The 17,627-nt window shown below is 49.7% G+C and overlaps 1 protein-coding gene across 1 annotated transcript; it reads left to right on the plus strand.

Annotated features, from left to right (window-relative positions):
• The first annotated feature begins 1,354 nt into the window (after positions 1-1,354).
• Positions 1,355-3,738, plus strand: SOX17 (SRY-box transcription factor 17). Its single transcript, XM_036338240.1, has 2 exons — positions 1,355-1,857; positions 2,458-3,738. The coding sequence occupies exons 1-2, from the start codon at positions 1,551-1,553 to the stop codon at positions 3,372-3,374; spliced, it is 1,224 nt and encodes a 407-aa protein (XP_036194133.1). The 5' UTR covers positions 1,355-1,550; the 3' UTR covers positions 3,375-3,738.
• The last annotated feature ends 13,889 nt before the right edge of the window (positions 3,739-17,627 follow it).

Raw genomic sequence — 17,627 nt, forward strand, 5'->3', positions numbered from 1 at the left:
CGCCACTAAGAAGCAGGCTTGACCGATTACTCTGTCATGGTAATAGCACACAAAAAGCTGCAGCATTTACTTCCCAGGTCCTGACGGAAACCCTAGTGTTTCATTACCCCTTCACAATAAACAAAACAAAACAAAAAATCTGTTCGTGAGATTTGATGCATTGATTTCTTTGCAACGTTATCTAATTATGCAAAAGCTGTTTCCTTCTTTCTTTGCCTTAGAAAACAACACAAATACACAAATACAACGTAGTGACTAGGAATTCCAAGTCTGAAGGCAGACTACCGGAGAGGAACTCTCCTCCCCAATGCTGTGACCTCAGGCAAGTTCCTGAACCTCTCTGTGCCTCATGGGGTTATGAGGATAATTTGCTGTTTGGATGGCTCTAAGAAGAGTGTGACATGTGCCATATATGAGTGCAATATAAGGGCTTGTTCAAAAATTCCACTGGAAAGTTTTCTCAGATTTAAACACAAATTTAACAGCCATTCAGATTTTCATTTCTGTCTGCAGAAGCATATAAGAATTTTTAATACCTCCAGCAAAACGACCTTACACAGCCCCTAAGAGCTACAGTTATTTTGCCACTCAAAAGGATGGCTGTCTTTCCTCTACAGATGGGCATTTAGGTAAATATTGTGGTTTCTTTTTTATCACATTTTAGAAATCAGAACTAAGTCTTACCAATTTTACTGGATACACATGAGAAGACTTTGTTTACTCTACATTCATGTACACATTTCCAGTGGTTGGTTCTCCTTATGCACAAAGGCTTTAAGTTCGTCTGGATGACGGGATATTGGCTACAGAATGTCATTCCATATCTAACCTTGTTTTAAAAATTAAAATTTTACCTCGGACATAACATTTTGAATATAATACACCAAGCAAGTTGAGTCCTTTGGGAAAAGAATCTATTTTTTTTTTTTTATCAACAGTGTCTATTTCATTGGATAAAACGCATTTGAAAAAGACACCTGTGGGCTCCTTGGTAGAAGCGAGGTCCCCCACCACTGAAACAGCTTGGCTCCTGTAATCAAGAGTGGGTGCTTAGTGTGTTGATCCAAATTACTGTGCCCAATTACTTCTACCCAGCACCCCTGAAGGTTTAGCAAGAATCCCCCTTTCTGGGTCTGCGAGGTCGTGGCTCCAGCCAGTTTTCCCCGCAGGCAGGTGTAGGTTTGTGGGTGCGGGGATTGGGGAGGGGAAAAGGGCGGTTGTGGATTGAGCTGGGACTGGGGACTCGGAGGGCCGGCTGGGCGTGGGCCTAACGACTATGGACCGGCCCGCCCCCGCTGCTCTATTGGCCACAGCGGTGCAGAAAAGGCCCCGCAGCCCGGGGGTGGCCGCAGTGTCATCGGGCCGGCGGGGGCGCTGGCTGCGCGGTGGGCTGGGACTGGCCTGGAACGCCGGTGGCGGGTTCGGGCCCGAGAGACTCCAGCAGCCCGCGTGGCATCTCCCTCTCTCGCTCCCCACCCCCTCCCCCCCGCATCGGGGGAGGCGGCGTGTCTGGCCGAGAGTTGTGGGGCGCGGAGCAGGGCTGGAGCGCCATGAGCAGCCCGGATGCGGGGTACGCCAGTGACGACCAGAGCCAGAGCCGGATCGCGCTGCCCGCGGTGATGGCCGGGCTGGGCCCCTGCTCCTGGGCCGAGTCGCTGAGTCCCCTCGGGGACGTGAAGGTGAAGGGCGAGGCGGCGGCGAGCGGCGGGGCGCCGGCCGGGGCCGCGGGCCGGGGCAAGGGCGAGTCTCGCATTCGGCGGCCGATGAACGCCTTCATGGTGTGGGCGAAGGACGAGCGCAAGCGCCTGGCGCAGCAGAACCCCGACCTGCACAACGCCGAGCTGAGCAAGATGCTGGGTGAGTCCGACCCCGCGGCCCTGGGGAGTGAGGACCGCGGACCTGCTGGCTGGACCCGAAAAGGGTGCGGGTCCTGCGCCCGAGGCCGGCGGCGCACGGCGCCAGCCCTTCCCTAGGGCCGTCCGTCCTCCTCCCGTCGCGCTCCTCCGGGCTTTTCCACGGGCCCCCAGCCTCGGCCCTCCGGGTCCCAATTACTTGGGTGAACGGAGCGCGGGTACCAGGGCCCTGGAGAGGCGGCCTCCCGCGCATCCCAGGGATGGCGAGGGCACCCCTGGCGTCCAGCGGGGCTGACCCTTTCCTGGGGAGACTTTTTCCCGTTCCTCCAACGACCGGGCGTGGATGAGCCGGGCAGCCGCTCCCCGGAGGCTGAAATCGGGGGTGAGGGGGGATGGGGGTGCCCTTAGAAGACCCGAGATCTCTTGTATTCCCCAAGTGCTCGGATCCCGCCCCACCTCCGGAGCCCATACTTTCACTTTTCCCTTGGCCCCTTACCCCTCCAGCTGCACAGTTCAAGGTCGGAGAGGGGGGGTCGGGGGGCCCGGGAGAGGGAACTCGCGTAGTGAGCCCCGCGCTCCTCTCCCCCTCCCCACGACCCCGCAGGCAAGTCGTGGAAAGCGCTGACGCTGGCGGAGAAGCGGCCCTTCGTGGAGGAGGCCGAGCGGCTGCGCGTGCAGCACATGCAGGACCACCCCAACTACAAGTACCGGCCGCGGCGGCGCAAGCAGGTGAAGCGGCTGAAGCGGGTGGAGGGCGGCTTCCTGCACGGCCTCGCCGAGCCGCCGGCGGCCGCGCTGGGCCCCGAGGGCGGCCGCGGGGCCATGGACGGCCTGGGCCTGCCCTTCCCCGACCAGGGCTTCCCCGCGGGCGCGCCGCTGCTGCCCCCGCACATGGGCGGTCACTACCGCGACTGCCAGGGCCTGGGAGCGGCCCCGCTCGACGGCTACCCGCTGCCCACGCCCGACACGTCTCCCCTGGACGGCGTGGACCCGGATCCGGCCTTCTTCGCCGCGCCGCTGCCCGGGGACTGTCCGGCGGCCGCGGGTCCCTACAGCTACGCGCCGGCCTCGGACTACGCGGGGCCCCCGGAGCCGCCCGGCGGCCCGATGCACTCCCGGCTCGGCCCGGAGCCCGCTGGCCCCGCCATGCCGGGCCTCCTAGCGCCCCCCAGCGCCCTGCACATGTACTACGGCGCCATGGGCTCGCCCGCGGCCGGCAGCGGGCGCGGCTTCCAGATGCCACCGCAGCAGCACCCGCCGGGCCCCGGGCAGCCGTCGCCCCCGCCCGAGGCGTTGTCCTGCCGGGACGGGGCGGACCCCAGCCAGCCCGCCGAGCTCCTCGGGGAGATGGACCGCACGGAGTTTGAACAGTACCTGCACTACGTGTGCAAGCCCGAGATGGGGCTCCCTTACCAGGGACACGACTCGGGCGTGAACCTCCCTGACGGCCACGGGGCCATTTCCTCCGTGGTGTCCGATGCCAGCTCTGCGGTATATTACTGCAACTACCCTGACGTTTGACGGGCTCCGATTCAAGCCAGCCTGCAGGCCAGAAGCACAAACAGTGTTCCACACTTCCTGGAGGAGCTAAGGAAATCCTTAGCCTCATGTTGTTGTGTTTTGAAGTTGCCTTGGCATATAATTTATGGTAATTTATTTTGTCTGACACTTGAACAGTTGGGGGAGAAGAAAAAAATGTGAGGTTGTATGTTTAAGATTTGTTCCCACAGAGTCATTGCCAAAACCCTGTTTCCCAAGTTCAAGTTTACCAGTTTTGATTTGTCCCAGAACCACTTGCTCCATTTCCTGAAATGTTATTGATCACAGAAATTTTGTCTCGGGTGTCATTTTTCAATCTTAAAATAAAATAAAGCCTGGAATCCTACTTTTTTTCACTTTGCTAGTGCCTCTGTTGCAAACGCCATTTCTTGAGACCAAGGTTAGCTATTACTAGGACTAGACATGTTAATGGTGACATTTAGCACACAGTTACTGTAAATTTCTCATTCTCTTACAAGAGTAGCCCTAACCAACTTCAAAGAGAAGCCCTAAAAATGAACGTTAGGATATCCAAATCTGATGTTTTTGCTAGGAAAAGAACCCTTACTGAATGAACCTATTTCAAAAGTGATCATAGTCTTTAAAAAATAATGGTTAATCTTAACACTTTAAATACTTTCAATTTTAATGTATCACTTTTGGTTACTGGAGAGAACAGTCAAGTAATTTTGGTTTTCTAGTTCGGTTTTCTATATTTTTTGAACTGCTTAAAGAGGCTTTTGTTTTGTTTTTTTCTTGTCATCTGTATTTCACCAATAGTGTTTATATTTCCTCTCTACAATGAACTTGCTTTTAATAATCCTCACAAATCTACACCTTGGGAAGTAGTGTTACTGGACTGAAAATAATTTGAAGGAGTCACAGGAATAAAATGTGTATTTTGATCTCACATATTTTTTTTCATCTTCACTCAAGGACTTGTTTTGATTTTTAGAGAGAGAAAGGGAGAGAGGGAAACATCAATTGGTTGCCTCCGGCACCTGAGTGCAACTTATATATGTGCCCTGACCCTGCAACCGTTTGGGATGCTGCTCCAACCAACTGAGCCACCCTGCCAGGGCTTGACCTTAACTTTTAATGAACCTTACCATCTATCATTTCATTAGGATATTTTGATATTACAGGTTAACTGCATGTGTGGCCAATTACATTTGTTGGCACCTGCAGTGAACGTTGGAGGGATCCAGGGATGACTTGTATGTAGTGTACTGCCCTAGGACATCACTGCGCGGCCATTCTAGAGAGGAAACTGAGTCACGGGTGTGCAGTGCGGGCTCAGCCCTGCTATGTGCTGCAGCACAGATTGCAGTGTCCCTTTCCATCACATTTTACAGACTGAGACATAAATGGAAACAGATGACTTGTCATGGGCACTTGCTGTGCCAGGGGTGTTGTCCTTGCCATTTTGTACTGAGTCGGAGCCTGATCAATCCCGTGAGCTTATTCTCCCCATTTTGCAAGTGAGGAAAGGAGACACTGAGCCCTTGTCTGCCACACCTATGGTAAAAATTTGGTGTTTAAGTTCCTACAACCTTTGTTCTGTTTTCCTTTGTACCAGGGTATGTCCTTGGGCAATGAGAGAACTTACATTCTGGTGGTGAGAAACTATAACTTTCCACACTAATAACTTTCTAAGATAAAAGGAAGGAGAAAGAGGATAGCTTGAAGCATTTATGTTAAAAAGGGATACTCAGTTGAAATGGTTGGCTAGATTCTCTTGAGGAATGGCAGGGTATATGTTTTGTAGAAAAGGTTCCTGCAAACATTTTGTCTCGGGTGTCATTTTTCAATCTTAAAAAATAAATAAAATCTGGACTTCTACTTTTTCACTTTGCTAGTAGTGCCTCTGTCACAAACACCATTTCTTGAGACCAATGTTAACTATTAATAGGACTAGACATGTTAATGGTGACATTTAGCACAGTTACTGTAAATTTCTCATTCTCTTATAAGAGTAGGCCTAACCGAATTCAAAGAGAAGCCCTAAAAATGAACATTAGGGTGTCCAAGTCTGATATAATGCTTGGAACAGAAAGTTTCAGGGAGGAAAGGTAAGTCTTTTTTTTTGTTTTTACCTCTAGTGCTCTACCCTTTTCCACATGTTTTCTTTCTCTGACCCCAGACAGGTTCTGCTTCCAGCCTGAGTACCTTCTCCCAGATGCCTCAAGAGGCCTCACTTGCTCAGGTTCAAGGCTGAGTCACCAGTTCAGATCACACCGGATATTTTAGAGCATACTTAATTGTCCCAATGAGATTCAGTTGTATCTTTGGCTGCCACCTCTAAACAAAATTAATAGGGAAAAGGAAAGAAAGAGTGCTTAGGTGGAAGAATCCAAAGTCCCGTTAAGTTACATTCTTAAGTACTCACTAGGGACAGGTGGGAAAATAACAGCCAACATGTTAAGCATTCCCAATGCCTTTCACCCCAATGTAGGGGAATTAGTCTTTCCAATAAGTAGGGGGAGTGGGGGCTGCAGGAACACCCAGCCCACTCAGACTCAGATGAAGTGATCTCGGGTATTAGCTAAAGTTAGCTTTTGTTTTACTTTGGAAGCAAACACACAAAAGATAATATTGCTTCCCTCCCCCATCTCTGCTTCTGAGAGGCTTTAGAAGTATGTCAGGTGATAAAAACCCAGGGCAGCTCTCACTTAAGTTTTAGGCAGGACAGGAGCTCCCACCTGTCCCTATCCCAGGGCATTTCTTATTTGAATTCACCTTATATGAGGGAAGCTAGGAATTCCCTCCTGGGAGAATGCACACATATACTTGCACAATATTTCATGAATTTTAGGTAATTCATTACCCCTTGTCACTCCTTCAAGCATTGTAGGAATCTGAAGCCCTTGGATTTGGAAGCCCTAACAGTGAGGGTTTGTTGGGAAGCATGACACCCAAGTATCAAAAAGGCAATTTCCTATATTTAAAACCACACAGGGGTAGCTCAAGAACTCGCTCAAGTAATTCAGTTCTCCCTTTTTGAGACGTGAATCAAGGAAGACGGGGAGTAGTATGTCCCTCTCTCTAAGTGTAAAGGAAACCCAAGAGGCCCTGCCAAGATGAATAGATGGTCTTTTCCTGTGTGCAGTTGTGGTGGTGGTGGTAGCTAGTCTCCAAGATTGGCCCCATGAACCAGACCTTGGGTATTTACATCCTTGTGTAAACTCCTCCCACGCTGAATCTGGGTCGGTCTTGTGATTCTAACTCAATAGAACTCAGTGGAAGTGATGCGGTGCCAGCGCCCGGGCCCAACTCTTAGAAAGACTCAGCAGATTTCCTTTCTTGTACTCCTGGGAACCCTGAGCTATCCTGCAAATGGTCCAGTTACCAAGGTGGGGAGACGATGTGGAGAGGCCACTGTGACTCCCTGAAAAGAGAGAGGGCTCAGCCTTCCTGACTCCCACCTGCTGCCTGCCCGCCTACCACCATCTGACAGGAACTCAAGAGAGGCCAGAAGAATAAATGCCCAAAGGAGCTGTGGCAATTCACAGGTGGGAAAGATTAAAGAAAAAAAAAAAAAGATAGTTGTTGTAAGCCACTGAATTTGGGGGTGTTTTGTTATATAGCAATGGATTATTGAAACAGTTGTTCTCCTTAAATAAGCCCTTTATATGTTTAAGTATAAGGATGTGGGCACTGATGGAAAGGGGCTTTGGGGCCTGTCAGAGATACCAATGTAGTTTTTATGTGAAGGACAGAATGTAAAACTTGGGACTCAGGTTATATCATTAAATGCATAGACTCCTCTTTCCTCAAGCAGACAGATCACAGATAAAGTGATCACAGATACCGAGTGGTTTTTAAAAGTATTAAATTTGCCTTATTTTTAATGGTTTTATTTTTTATTTAGGGAACAAATAAAGAATACATTGCCCCCCTCCCCGCCCCATCTCTACTTCTGAGATATACTTTTGTTGTGTGACAGAAGGTGGGGTCCAGCCCTTTCATGGACTGAGATATCCTGACTCGATGAAAGCACAGTGTTTACACCTGTTTGAATGACCCAGAACAGTCAGGAAAAGGGCATTTTCCTTCCCACCAAGCCAGTGACTACTTCTCTATTAAAGCTACCAGGGTGGGTCTGGTAAATTACAAATAAATTTGTAAGTTACTTATGGAAGCGGCTGAGAGAGGATATCACAATGAAATTGTACCTTAGATTTATTATTATCTCTGAATATGACTGTGCTTTTGAATTATACTGCAGAAGACACCAGCTCCCTCTTTACATTTGTGCTGGTACCAGGAAAGGCACATTGAGTTGAGCACCTTGCTTGTCTCTCGGCACCTCAGCGGTTCCTGAAGTTCTCGGAGAAATCAGGAGTTCCTGAGTTGCCTCTCTTCTCCTTGAGACAGTTGCCAGCGGCTGTTACTCCTTTCTCTTAAAGAACGGGCCAGAACATCGAATTTAGCAAAAGAATCGGAGCAATGAGAATGACTGCATAATGCCACCGCGGCGCTATGCCAAAAGAGGAGAAGCCTTTGCGTTTTGAGTCAGAAATTCATCTGGCTCAGCAGCTTAGCTTTGTGGGTTTGGAGAAATTACTCATATTTTTCTAAACAGTCTTCTCATCTGTAAAAAAGTAGGGATGATGATAAAAGCCCTGACTCTCTCACTGGATGGTTGTAGGGGTTCAAAGAGATTGTGCTTAAAGGATTGCTTCAGTGCCCCAGCAATTGCTCTCTCCCCTTTGATTTTATGTATCTCTATGCACACACAGCAGACGTGGGTGGTTTAATTTCGTTATTCCATTGGGAAAGAGAAGACAACAGTATCTTGGTACTTGGATTAGTGGACTGAACATTTTATTAGCCTTGTAAGATTGTCCATATTAGCAGGAAACACAGACTGTCTGTGGACGAGATGGTCTCTTTGATTACAAAATAAGTCTAGAAATAACTGTAACTTAAAAGAATTTCATATCAAACGCCTCAATTCACACAAAATCCCTTTTACATGAAAATTTCAAGGTCTTTATACAGAGACAGTTAATTGGGACTCACTGAATGTGATATCAAGTCTGCTAACATTCTCTTTTCAGTCCAGTCTTTTTTCTGTTTTTCTCTTTCTTTCTTTCTTTCTTTCTTTCTTTCTTTCTTTCTTTCTTTCTTTCTTTCTTTCTTCCTTTCTTTCTTAATGAACAAAGTTGGAATTCTTGAGGGGGAATAACCAAAGTGGAATGGGGGAGGACAGGAAGTTATGAAATCATCTCTAGCTTGATATTCAGGTTTTTCAGTCATTCAGTCCTCAGAAGTCAATGGTAGAAGGATGAAGAGAAAACAATTCTGAGATATCTCTGAACTGAAGAAACAATTTTACAGTTGTTCCCAATTAGTGGGTTCTTCTGCTTATTTTAATAAACCTGTTTGGACATTTAAAAGCAATAGTAGGAATTGAAGGTGTACACACATACTACAAATATGAAACTGAAAAGGGCTTAGTGAGGTTGCGGGAGGGGGGGGGAATAAGAAAGAAGAAAATAAAAAATCAAGTTTGTAGTTTCAGTAAAGAGACTGTAGGTATGGAAAGTGTATAATTTTTATTTATTCATTTAAAAATAATTTTAAAAATTTAAATGATGCGCACACACAAAAAGGTAACATTGAAGAGGGGCTTGTGATATAAACTAAGAGTTGTAGCCAGATTCAACCCTCCCCACCTCCAGCCCATTCCCCAGGTCAGTCAATCCTTTTTTTTTTTTTTAAGTTCTATTGGCTGTTATCTACATTAACAACTTTCTTCCTCCGGCAGCTAATTAATATGCCTGAGCAGCTAATTCTGTTTATCAGTTTTGAGCATTGACTTCTTGCTATAATCACTAAGCATTTCCTGTGCTCCTCTATCTACCGAAGGTAGTTTAATCCTTATTTCCGCATCTTCTATGGATTATCATTGCCTTTTCAAGTACTAATATTACACACCCCTTTTCTTCATCCATCGCCAAGGCGAGTCTTTCCTCCACTGTGAGAAGGTGAGGATATTGGTGCCCCCATCTTCCCCAGGGCACACTCCTCTATTTTGAGAATGTGGCTTTTTAAATACATTTTTTTTTTCCGGCAGAGGGTGGGTAACAGCTGAAATACTGATGCACGCCTTATGTGGAAAGATATTTTTACAGCATTTCAATCAATACCAGACAACCGCGATTGCTTACTACCGTGGTTGGAATTTTAAATCCACTCACTTCTTACAGCCACCAGTTAAAAGAAATACTATCCCTAACGCTTTACACAAAGAAAAAACAACATTGTGTAAAGGACTAACTCTAAGCTCAGCGGTCGGTTTCCACCCGCCCCCACCTCTCCCTCCAGGCTCTCCCTGGTCCCGGGGAGACCAAGCCACTGCCCCCCCTTCTCGGGCACCGCGGAGCAGGAGAGGCGCTGGAGGCCGAGCGCGCCGCGCTCCTCCCGCCAGGAACCCGCACTGCAGCTGCTATTCATTCGGAGGAACATTGTAACAACACTTTGCAAGGATTTTAGCTTAGATACTTAAAAGATCTTTTAAAAGATCTAAAGTTTGGTGTAAATAATCATAAAAAAAAGAAACCGTGTGTCAAGGAGAGCCTGGCCACCCGCGTAACAAGGACGAAAAGACTGCGACGCCGCGCGTTCGTTTCGGGCGCTGGGTGCCCGCCTGGCGCCGGGACACGCGGCCTGAAACCCATCGGGCTGGGAGGTGAGAGCGGGGCTTCCCTGTTGAACTCGTCCCGGAGCCCGCCGGCCCTCGGAGAAGTCAGACGGTTCAAACGTGACGTCCCGGACTGACTTTCCTCCGAGGAGGGGAGGGGATTTGGGTCTCGGAGGCTTCTTTTCTGCAGGGGAGGGAATGAAAGCCTATAAACACGGGCTGAACTTCAATGAACGAGTGGCAGCGGGTCGCGATGCTCGGCGCCTGGGTTCTCGATGGGCCCCGTCGGTGCAGAGAAAGCCCAGCGGCCCATGGGTGCCCGCAGTGTCACTGGGCCGGCGGGGGCGCTGGCCACTCGGTGAGCAGGGCCGGGCTAGGGACGCGGGTGGCGGGTTGGGGCCCAAGGGACTCGAGCAGCCCCCGTGGCATCTCCTTCCCTCGCTCCCCATCCCCTCCTCTTCCCTTCCCCTCTTCTCCTCCCCCCGGGTTGGGGAGGCTCCCGGGAAGGGCTGGAGCGCCACGGGCAGCGGGATGCGGGGTACGCCAGTGGCCATCAGAGCCAGACCCGGAGCGCGCTGCCCGCGGCGGGGGCCGGGCTGGGCATCTGTCCCTGGACTGAGTCGCTGTGTCCCCTCGGGGACAGGAAGGTGAAGGGCGAGGCGGCGGCGAGCAGCGGGCCGCGGGCGGGGCCCAGGGCGAGTCTGGCACTCGGCATCGTCAAGGTGTGGCCGAGGCGGAGCGCGGGCGGCTGGTGTGGGGAATGTGCCCCCTGAGCCCGGAGCCCCGAGAGACGGAGCGCGGGGGGCGGGGGAGGCGCCGAGAACCCGGGGGGATGTGGGAGGGGGGCTCCCGCAGGGGAGAGGCGGAACCTCGGGAAAATTCGCGCTGGCGGGCCAGCGGCTGCATCTGGGGCCTCGCTGGGGGAGTTTCACCCCTGGGGGAACAATTCACCGGCAGGTGCAGAAGGGCCTTGGGGCCGGGAGATGAAATTAAACAGAAAGGTTCCCGACCACACGGTTGGTTAAGCATCCCCAGGTGTAAATGATAAGGAACACGACGTGAGAAAAGCCTTGGGAAAGGTTTTCAAGGTGTCGTCTAATCAGGGACGCCTCTCCAAGAGTGAAAACTCGGGAATGTTCTTATTCCAAGTTGGAAAAAAACAGTTGATTTCTCCTTCGTTTCTCAGGTAAGAAACCAAGTGACTTACTGCAGATAAAAGCGTTCGTTATTAAAGGAGCTGGAAATGCAGGCAACAGCAAGCCAGAAGGCTGTAGTCTTGAGTTTTTTGGGTTTTTCTTTAATGCTAAAGTTGGTGTTAGAAAAGAGGGAGATGGTGACTTCTGGTTGTGGTGAGTTCAAGCTTCTGACTCTTGCCATGTTTTAAATTGAGGGAGAGTTGGCTTTTTGTTTAAAGAAGGAATAAAATTGGCAGCCTTTATCTTCTTTAAATATAAAACCATTTGTCTTCGTAAATAGCTTTATTAACATTTTTAAATGTCATATTTTCATAAAAATGTAAGCAACACATTAAGGGAAAACTAAGTATTCCCCCCAAGGCCTCACCCCACCCCCAGTCTGAACTTCAGGCTAGTGACTGCTTACAAATCCGGTTTTCCCTTGGACGCATTTTCTCCGCATCTACAATCACAAAGAGGGTAGGGTTTTCTCTCTTCACCCCAACAGTGGGATCCCATCTCCCCTGCTCTGCTGCAGCTTGCCTTTCAGTTAACAGTGTCTAGTTGGCTCTTGTATTCCTAGAAGATGAACCTCTATTAACCTGGTTAGGGGTCCTCTTCACTCTTTGGTGGGGTCAGTTCTACTTGGTCCCATCTCCAGTCCAATGTAAATCTTTCTTCTTGACTTAATCTTTTCAGGTTCAGTTAAGAGTCCTTAAGACTCATGCAACTCCCCTCCCCCTTTTTTTCCACCCGAGAAGTAAAGGAGCAGAAACTGCGCATCCTAAGTGCAATCTTTTACAAGCCCAGTTCTTCCTGTACCGCGGACAGAAAACTCCGCAGGCGACACTCTCTAGGGGACTCTCCCTGAGTTGCCCACCTTCCTGGGGCAGGTGTTGGCCTACCGGGACCGGATGCCTCCTTGGCACTTCCAGGTCCCTATATTACAAGAAGCTGATTCCGTCTAGCTGATTCCGTCTAGGTGCTGAAATCTGCCCAGTCATCACTGGATGATGGAGTCACTGGTGATCCTGTTCTGGCACTAGGTTAATATTAACCTCGACTATCACACTGCCTTAATTTGGACGTTAAAATGTGCTCCTGGCCGGTTTGTGAGGTCTCTGAGCTCTGAGACTTGGAAAGCGACTAGATCCCTAGCCAAGCGGAGGTGGCGCTGCGCATGGCCCCTGCTGGACCAGACCAGGGGCAGAGACCGGTACCCCTCACCCCCATTGTCCCAAGCCACAGGCGGCCGCTTGGCCACAGATGGCCTGGGCCTGCACTAGGACTAGGGCTTTCCCGCGGGCCTGTCACTGCTGTCCTGCAGGTGAGTGTCCACCACCGCGACTGTCAGGGCCTGGGAGTGACCCCCCCATCCGCCCACTCAACCGCTACCCATGCCCCCACGGGGGACACGTCCCTCTGGATTGTGTGCAGCCAGATCCCCACTTCTTTGCTGCGCCTCTCAGCTGGTTGGGGACTGTTCGGCAGCCGGCCCCTACACCCCTCTGACTACGCAGTGGGGAAGGGGGGGCTGGAGTGGCCCGCTGGCCCCTGGCACCCGGGCTAGGCCCCCAGCTGGTGGACCCGCCCACCTCTCCCCATGCCCGCAATGCGGGGGTCTCCTGGCGCCCCCCCCCAGCGTCCTGCACATGCACTAATGCTCTATGTGCTCCCCTGTGGCTGGTGTTGGGGTGCAGCTTCCAAATGCAACCTCAGCAGCTCCCACCTGTCCCTGTTCCGGGGCAGCAGCCCCCACCCGAGGCGCCGGCGACTCAGGGAACGGTGGGACCTAAGCCAGTTGTGCTCTCAAGACAGCTCAGCTGGGGGTGTTGGCTTGAACCCCTCGCCTCTGTCCTCGTGAGTTCCATAGCCAGTTTACCCTGTATCACTATAATTGGCACACTAGATAAAACTTCCCTTTCTCCTCACGAACATGCATCCCAGTAGGAACAACTGGTACCATGGTTAACATCTCAAAGAAGGCAAAGCAAAAATGTGCTCTGCTTAAGTATATGTAAAGCCCATCTTTTTTCATTTTGTATATTCTACTTTTACAGTAAGGTTGAATTCTTTTTATAAAGTGAAAAATTCATGAACCGTGCTAGAAAGCACTTTTTTTCTCCTGACTTTTTAAAAATATATATATTTTATTAATTATTTTACAGAGAGGAAGGGAGAGGGATAGAGAGAAATGTGGACCAGCTGCCTCCTGCACACCCCCTATTGGGGATGTACCCGCAACCAAGGTACATGCCCTTGACTGGAATCAAACCTGGGACCCTTCAGTCTGCAGGCCAACGCTCTATTCCCTGAGCCAAACCGGTTAGGGTTCTCCTGACTTTCTGATGGTGCCTCTCGTTGGCCAAACCTAACCATAAAACTAGAGGACAGGGAGCCGTGGATGCTGCCACAGGGAAGAGGATGGAGAGAAGTCCAGGCTTCCTCATCAGCAGCTACTCAGGTGGCAGTTCAGCACAGCCCTTCAGACTTCACTGAATGAACCTGACTGCCATACTATGCGTCTGAAATGTAATTGATGGTAAGAAGGAATCTTAACTGCTGATCTTCTCAATCTCAGACATTTTGCCCATGATGGGGAGAGCCTAGAGGCCACCCAGTGGAGCATGGGAATGAAGCCATTGTGGTGGGTGGTAGAGCAGGGACATGAGAGAACCTGGAACCCGGGTGACAGTATCAGAGCCTGTGAATCAAGGCTCCTGGGAGGTGAGCCATATCTCTGAATTCTTCAGTTATGTGAGTGTATGCAAGTCATTTACTGTTTACACCCCTTCAAATTGATTTTCCTCTTACTTGAAACACAGGGACTCATAACAGATAACCAGAGAAAGAGCTGGCTGTAGTCATGATTGCTAATTGCTTTGGTTGTGAGAGGGAAATACCCAATGTGGGGTGTCCTGGAACCGGCAGCATTTGCATTGCCTCAATTCCGGTCTAGAACAGTACTTTTGGAACTTGAATGTGTGTGAAGCATCTTGGGGATCTTGCTAAAATGAAAATTCTGGCAGAGGAGGGCCAAGATTCTAACAAATTCCCAGAGGAGGCAGAGACTACACCTTGAGTGCCAGACCCTAGATCCCTTATCCACGCTGACTTCTTAGGCACTGCCCTTGGCCTAAAACACCCCCAGGTTAGGAACAAACACCAAAGAGTAATTTCAGAAGAGCCACTGGTCTAGACAGTTTTGGGTCATTTTTTCCTGCCAGCCACGTCTGCCCTGCTTTTCACCTCCACACAGCCCGACCTCTCAACTTGTCTTAGCTATCTTGCTTTTCTCTAAAGTCCTGTAAATGCTCAAGTTAGAACCACAGGTGTGATAGCACTAGGAAATGATGATGCCGGCTGAGAGGAGGAACTGGGGAGATGAACAGGAAGTATCTGGAGCCCCAAAGCTGAGAACTTGATGGACTTGAGGAGGAATAGCCCCAGTGTTGGCGCCAGGGAAAAGCCGTTGCCCCCAGTGCCCACTCACTGGGCGTTTCCACTGATCTCACCCCAACTTCATTTTTGTTTAATGTTTTACAAATCTATTTCTTGTTTGCTTGTCTCTCTTATTAGATTACAGTTAGGCATTTCTTGTAATACAACGTATTAGTATTAGATACCTTCTGAGTTTTATGAGTCTCTCCACCTTCTATGAGCCAGTGATTCTCTAAACAAGCTGCACACTACAATCAGTTAAAAAAAAAAAAAAAGCCTGAGGCCTGTCTCCCTCTAAAAGATTCTGATTTACTTGGTTTGGTTTGCAGTCAAGGTGATTGGTCTCCTAAGGTGATTTGAATTGCAGCCATTAAGTAGATGGACATATGACTTCACAGTTGAGAACTGAGAAGTCAGTTATGTTTTATTTCATCAAATGTTTATTGAGCATCTATTATATGCCAGATACTATATTGCTTCCACTGATACACAAGGCACAGTCCCTGTTCTCAAGGAGCCTGTGGTTTTATATGAGGAATAGGCATGCAGATGAATAATCATTAATGTGTGGTCAGTGCAATAAAACACAAAAAGTATTATTATCTGGCAGAAAGCACAGTGATAGATTCTGTGTGAAGGGGCATGGGATAAACATAATAATAGTTGACATTTATCAAGTACTTACTATGGATCCAGAAGGCCCCAGAGAAGTGCTGATGTTTTACCTGAGGCCTAGAAGGGGAAGGAGAGAGCCAAGTGGGGAAAACAGGTGGGGGATGGGGAAGGTAGTTCTGAGCTGAAGTTGATGGAGATGGGGGTGAACGGGTGAAGAGACTAAGGGAGGTTACTCCTGGTTTCTTTGTAAAGTCAGGGTGGAGTCATGACCTCAGAGAGGATAGTGGAGGGAGATGGAGGGGTGGAGTCCCTGACTAGAGAAGAGGAGCTCCAGGCAGAGAGGGCTTGGTACACTGTTGAAGGCCTAGATGAACTTGGGTTTCATAGATTGGTTTTGATCTTCAGGATCGCATACTCAGCAGCTCCAATGTCGAAATAGAGAGATGGGACTGTGGAAATGAGATTTTGGCTCAAGAGTTTAATGGAGATGGGTTTGAAGGAAATACGGTCTGGAGAGAACTGTTAGGCTTGGAAAAAACTGGGGGGAGAAACTGGGCTGGAAAGAATTCATCAGAGGGGGATTTCAGAGATGAAACTGGTCAGGGTGATGATAATGTACAGGTGTGGGTTGGGTAGCGTCTGCTGAAGAGGGGCATGAAGGGAAAGGTCACTAGAATTGTGCAGCCAGGAGACATGGTGTGGATTCCCCATGTGGATGCTGAAACCCCCGCAGTGGGAGGAGAGGAGGGAAGGAAGACTGCAATGCTCTTTGGGCATATTTTATGAGACATGCTGCTAGCGGGAGTGGATTCTATCAACTCATTCAGGAGAGGAAGGAGGGAGAGTTAGAGCAGGAGCAAGGGGCATGCCACAAAATACAGCACCGGTGAAACAGGAAAATCCCACTCAGAACGGAAAATATTGAGGAAGAAGTGGCAGAAATTCCTAGTGGTGAAAGTTTTGTGTATTCTTCTGCAAACCTGGAGATGGATTTTCTTAGCTTAGGGGTAAAAGCTCTAGAATTTGGAAATTTTGTTGCCGGTAACAGCAGCGGAAGGCCAAGGAAGAGATTGTCTCTTATCAATTTTGTCATCAATGGTAGGGTTTACAGATAAGTGTCATTAGCAATGCCCTGTGTCTGAGAACTTCCTGTTTAAATTGTTCTTGGTTGCTAGGAGCTACATTTTAAAAATCATTAAGAAAACATCCCCCCGCCCCCCCCCCCCGCCCCCCCCTCCAGTGAGCTCAAATTGATATCTTGAGACAAAGCCCCATTCACCTGGCATTAGAGTTCTACTCAGCCTGGAAGGGTCCCTGACTTCCCTCATTTGACCTTCTCCTACCTTCCCCCAGATCCTAGAGCTCCTTTTTTCCTAATAGTGAGCAATACTGATTAGGCGCCTTATCCGATGGCAAAAGGACAACGCCCCTTGTCAGGAGGGGCCCTATCAGACCCAAGGTGGAACTTCATCTGGTGGCTGGCTTCTTCAGAATTTCCGGTGAGGGGAGAGAGCTGCCCCTGGACATGGGAACATGGGTGCTGGGGTCCTCCTAGAACCCTCCTTTTCCAGAGAACATTATCTCCCAAAATACCGCAATAGAGACTCTGCGCCCCCAACGGAGAGAGATAGAGCTGCCCAAAGACCTCCAGAGAGAGAATTCCTGTTCCCCCAATCCACAGCTGGGGAGCATCCACACACCTTCTGCAGCCAGGCGCTTGTGGGAAGACAGGAGTCAGTCTCCCTTAGGAATTCATTACTAAGGGCTGAGACATACATGTTCGCAGCGGAAGGGAGGCCTTCCCCTTCCCAAGTGGGCTCTACATCCTGTTCCCCTAACACCACTCAGGAGCGTCCCCAAAGGGGAAGATGGAGTTCTCGTGCCCCCCACCCCTCTCTGGACTGTCCCCCCGCTGTGTCATTGGGTGGGTTGCCAATTAACAGGTCCTAAGACTATGTGGGGCAGATGGACTCTTTTTCCCTTGAGGGAGTCCTGGGTCCAGCTATATATAGTGAGGCCCCGCACACCCTCTCTCATTACTCATTTAGTTTGGCCCGGGTTTAAAGCATGAACAATCTCTTCCAGGCACTCCCTGTTTTCACTTCCCTCTGACCAGAGGGCCCCTCCTCTCGTCTGACCTGTGGGGGTCAACATCCTTTCTAGTTGGCCCACCCCACTTCCTCCCTCAGGCTGGGCTCCAGGCTTGTTTTCCAGCTCCAGGGGTTTCTGGAGATGTGCTTCCTCTGCCCCCTCCATCATCACATGAAACATACTGGACTCAGGGTCTTGAGTTATTGCAGATTTGGAAGCAGACAGCTCAGTGTGAACCTTGGGAAGAAACATTACGGGAGAGGG

Source organism: Myotis myotis, unplaced genomic scaffold, assembly GCF_014108235.1.
Source record: "Myotis myotis isolate mMyoMyo1 unplaced genomic scaffold, mMyoMyo1.p scaffold_m19_p_16, whole genome shotgun sequence".
NCBI classification, from domain to species: Eukaryota; Metazoa; Chordata; class Mammalia; order Chiroptera; family Vespertilionidae; genus Myotis; species Myotis myotis.

Excerpts from the sequence above, each read along its gene's own strand:
- SOX17 (XM_036338240.1), top strand. The coding sequence starts at position 1,551 with ATGAGCAGCCCGGATGCGGGGTACGCCAGTGACGACCAGAGCCAGAGC. Across the intron at positions 1,858-2,457 it reads CGAGCTGAGCAAGATGCTGG|GCAAGTCGTGGAAAGCGCTG; the intron begins GTGAGTCCGACC and ends ACGACCCCGCAG.